Genomic DNA, 4,178 nt, shown 5'->3' on the forward strand with positions numbered 1-4,178 from the left:
GAAAAAAAATCACTGCAATATTTATTTGTAATTAAAATGTGCTTAATTTAGAATAGAGTTTTAAAATAAATAAATAAATATATATATATATATATATATATATATTTTAATTAGTTCTCACTTTATTTTTCTAGAGATTCGAACCCGCACCGTCCCATTTTTGGGAGGTCAGGCCTCGGTGAGTTCTTAAGAATTATAATGAGGCACTTTACGATAACATTACCATATGGTAGTTATATTGATGGCTATGTATTTGTTACCCGCAACTTGTCCTGTTATTACAGCCATCAAGACGAGAGATTTGTCTCCCCCATCTATTTCCGCCTGAAAAGGTCGAAATTTCTTACCCTAATTCACCTGGCAACACCCACCCCCACAAGGTCGGTACAAAAATCTCATCTTCTGTTTTTCCAAATCTCACGAAGTCCACCAAATCTCTGCAAAATGGGCACTTCAATTCGATCCTGATCAGTCCACTCATAGACCACGTCTTCAAACAAGATCGAAAACCCCAAAGAAAAGCGATCTGTGACTGATCAAACTTCAACGATGGTCGAACAACTCGAGACCCAAACCCTCACAGCTTCTTCAATGGCAAGCTCTCACAAAGGCAAGTTTTTCGCACTCTATTTGCTTCTTTTCTTTGCTTTTCCCCGTAGTTCTAGGGTTTTTGCACTCTCTGTTGTAACTGAACACGAACACAGTACTACTACTACTGATCACGAACCTAATTCTGATGAATCAAGTGTATTGATTCAACACCAAATTCAGCTGGAGAAGCTCGAAGAGCTGGTGAAAAACCTTAATGAATTGGTGTCTAGGTTAGAATCCCAATTTTCGGGTTTGAATTCGATAAAGATTGAAACTTCGGATGATAAGAAGCAGAGTGTTGAGGTACCCTTATCACGATTTGTTCATCGGGAAAATGTTGAAGTCGATAGAAGAAAGTGTGGTGAGAAAATTGGAGCAGAGGGTTTAGAGAGTAGGTTTCCTGCTGATGTGGAGAGAGGGGCACCGGTGTCGGTCACCAAATACAGTCCGTTCTGGTCGGAGAGGTTTCAGTTTGTGTCGGCTGTGAAATTGGATTCGATTGCCACCTGCATTAATGTATTGCCATTTAGGGATTACGAAGGATTGAGCAAGTATGTTGCAGTTGGGGATGATCGAGGGAGAGTTTATGTGTTCTTGAGAAATGGGGATGTTTTGGTTGAGTTTTACACATTGTCAGATTCGCCAATCACGACCATATTGTCTTACATGTCTGTTTATAAGAACGAAACTGTCTTGGTCACGGGGCACATGAATGGGTTGATTTTGGTGCACAAGATTTGGGAGGTGTCGAATGGGGAGGATTGGAGTTCGCTTTCGATGGAAAATGTCAGGAAATTTGCCTTGCCGGAAACCGGGGAAGAAGGGTCATCGATAACTATGTTGGAGGTGCATCATGTTGGGAGAACAAGATACATTTTGTCCATGGATGTTAGCAAAAATATCAGAGTTTTCAGGGAGAATGGGACACTCTATGGTTTAGCGGTACCAACGAGCAGACCACTTGTGTTCTTAAAGCAAAGGCTTTTGTTTCTCACGGAGACTGGTGCAGGGTCATTAGATTTAAGGACTATGAAAGTTAGGGAGTCTGAATGTGAAGGATTGAACCAGTCTCGTGCTCTGAATTACGTTTTTGATGCCACGGAGAGGTCAAAAGCATATGGACTTACATCAGATGGTGATTTGATTCATGTGTTGTTGTTGGGTGATATAATGAACTTCAAGTGCAGGGTTAGATCCAAGAGGAAGGTTGACCTAGTTGAGCCTCTTGCCTTCCAGGCAATTAAAGGGTATCTGCTTATTGCTGATCAAGATAAAGTCTCAGTGTATAATGTTTCATCTCAACATTATATTAGGGTCGGTGGGCCACGGCTTCTTTTCTCTGCTGGTATTGATGAGATCAGATCATCATTTCTCAATTATCAATCGGTCAATGTAGATGTCCAAAAGAGTAGAGTGATACCTTTACTGGTCAGTGACCGTGAAAAGCTTGTTATTCTCGGTCTTGGAGATGGATACGTGGGGATGTATCACTCCAACCTTCCTATTTTCAAAGGTGAACTCGGTAGTATACTGTGGACCAGTCCGGTTTTCTTCTTCATTCTTTTCCTCTTCGGAGCGTGGCAATTTTTTGCCAAGAAGAAGGAAGTGCTTACTTCATGGGGCCCCGATGATCCTTTTAGCTCCTCCACATCTATGACAAATGGAGCTCCATTAGGACCTGGTTCCAGTGATAGATCTTTCGTAGATTCTTCTTCAAGAAGTGCAGATATTGCGGATTTAAGAAGTGGTCTAAGAGGTCCATCAAGAAGGTATGCCTCTCCATCCAGGTATCCCGGTGGATCAGCCAGTTCCTTTAGGCCAAATTCTGCTGATACCAACAGTAGCAGACCTGCTTCTGTTGATCCCAATTTTAGAGCAGCCCCTGAGCTGAAATTTCGGGGACCAAATCTAGAATCTGCAGGTTTTCCGAAAAGAAGAGAGAGTATATACGGAAACAATCAAGCTGTGGACGGTAGCAATTGACTTGTAAGATCAATTGCATGTAACTGTTACTGCTTTTGAGTTGTCTTTTGAAATTTTATAAAGTGTTTGTTTGTAACTTGTCTCATTTGAGCTAGCAACAGATTTTACTTTGTAACAAGAAATAATTAGAAAATCTAAGCATTTCAGATCCGGATCTCTTGATGCCTTGTGATTTTGGAGCAAATGATGGCCTGTGGTAAATTTGTTCCCTGTTAAATTTTAATGTTCTCTGTATTCTAATTGATTAAAAGTGTTAACTGATTGGGTTTTCATGAATAGTTCAGACTTAAATTGGTCTTAGGTTTAAAGTCCAGCAGCCTATTTGGTAGAGTACCTAGCTCCTGAGTGGGTGTGCCTGCGTTCAAGTGAATTTTTTTTTAAAAAAAAACTCTGGTCTGAAGAGCTCCTTGGGTTGTTAGCTTATGAATAGTTTATTCAAGAATGGTGAATATGACTTAATTTATTGGCATGTTTTTTTTTTTCTTTATTAATCTTATTTTCCAGCTTGAGCGAGTATGAGTTTGGGCTTTGAGCTTCAAATTGATTAAACAATTTGAGTTCAAATTCAACAAGTAATGTTAGAATTGAGTTCGAATTCAACAAGTAATGTTAGAATTGAGTTCCAATTCAACAAGTAATTTTGCCACGATCGATAACTAATAGCAATCAAATTTTGAATTTATTAGGCCAAGACTTTATATTATCAAAGTAGAGATGCCTTGGCAACTAAAACGTATGATTCAAATGAGAGATACCCACATTTTAAATGATAATTTTATAAGGATATTAAAAAATTAAATAAAGATATTTGTTCATCGTGGACTTTAAAAGCAATCTAGCAGGTTTAACACTTTGAATGGGTTATTTTGATGTTCTAACAATAATATTAAGTCTCAAATTATAATTGAGAAGTTGAATCTTGTTTTTATTTGCACAAGATAAAAATATTTATTATCATAATTAAAATTTTGTTCCATTATTTATTTTCGCTAGATTCGTAATATAATTATGAAAATACTCTATAAAATTTATTCCCACCCCTGCCTGTTTAATAAAAAGTTTTGAATGACAAAAGGATAACTATACTAAACTGGGATGAAAATAAAATTTTGAATGGCGTTCCATTAACCGCCTGTTATCTTCACTAAGAAAGATTGCGATTGCTTTGTTATGATGGAGGTTTTCAGTGAAAGATTGCAACTGCTTTGTTGTGACGGAGGTTTCAAAATTGAAAACCTCTTCTCCAGACTCCAATGTCTCAAATAATATGATAAGAACTTTTTGCTTGTATTTTTAGGTTATGTGCTCTCAGAATCTCTAAGGTTTGGGTTTATTGCCCTCACACCCCATTCTGGAATTACGAAAAAAATGATTTTACTATTATACGCTTTGCTTAATTTAACTCTCAAGTTTATGTTATCGGTGACATAATAAAAAGTAAAATGACAAAATTGCCCTTAATGAAAAAATATATATATATATATATTTTTTATTGCTTGGTCACGAATCGAATCGAATTTCTAATTTGTGATCCATTCCATAAATTACAGATTCAAATTTTTTAAATCTGCCATCGATCCATTACCAGATGGATCGGATCGAAT

The 4,178-nt window shown here is 37.4% G+C and overlaps 1 protein-coding gene across 1 annotated transcript; it reads left to right on the forward strand.

Annotated features, from left to right (window-relative positions):
• The first annotated feature begins 259 nt into the window (after positions 1 to 259).
• Positions 260 to 2,775, forward strand: LOC132277189 (uncharacterized membrane protein At1g75140-like). The gene has a single exon (XM_059778963.1). The coding sequence runs from the start codon at positions 550 to 552 to the stop codon at positions 2,572 to 2,574; it is 2,025 nt and encodes a 674-aa protein (XP_059634946.1). The 5' UTR covers positions 260 to 549; the 3' UTR covers positions 2,575 to 2,775.
• The last annotated feature ends 1,403 nt before the right edge of the window (positions 2,776 to 4,178 follow it).

The sequence above is a fragment of the Cornus florida genome, unplaced genomic scaffold, assembly GCF_030987335.1.
Source record: "Cornus florida cultivar Cherokee Brave unplaced genomic scaffold, ASM3098733v1 CherokeeBrave_3.0.0_Hap2_Chr10, whole genome shotgun sequence".
Classification (NCBI taxonomy): Eukaryota; Viridiplantae; Streptophyta; class Magnoliopsida; order Cornales; family Cornaceae; genus Cornus; species Cornus florida.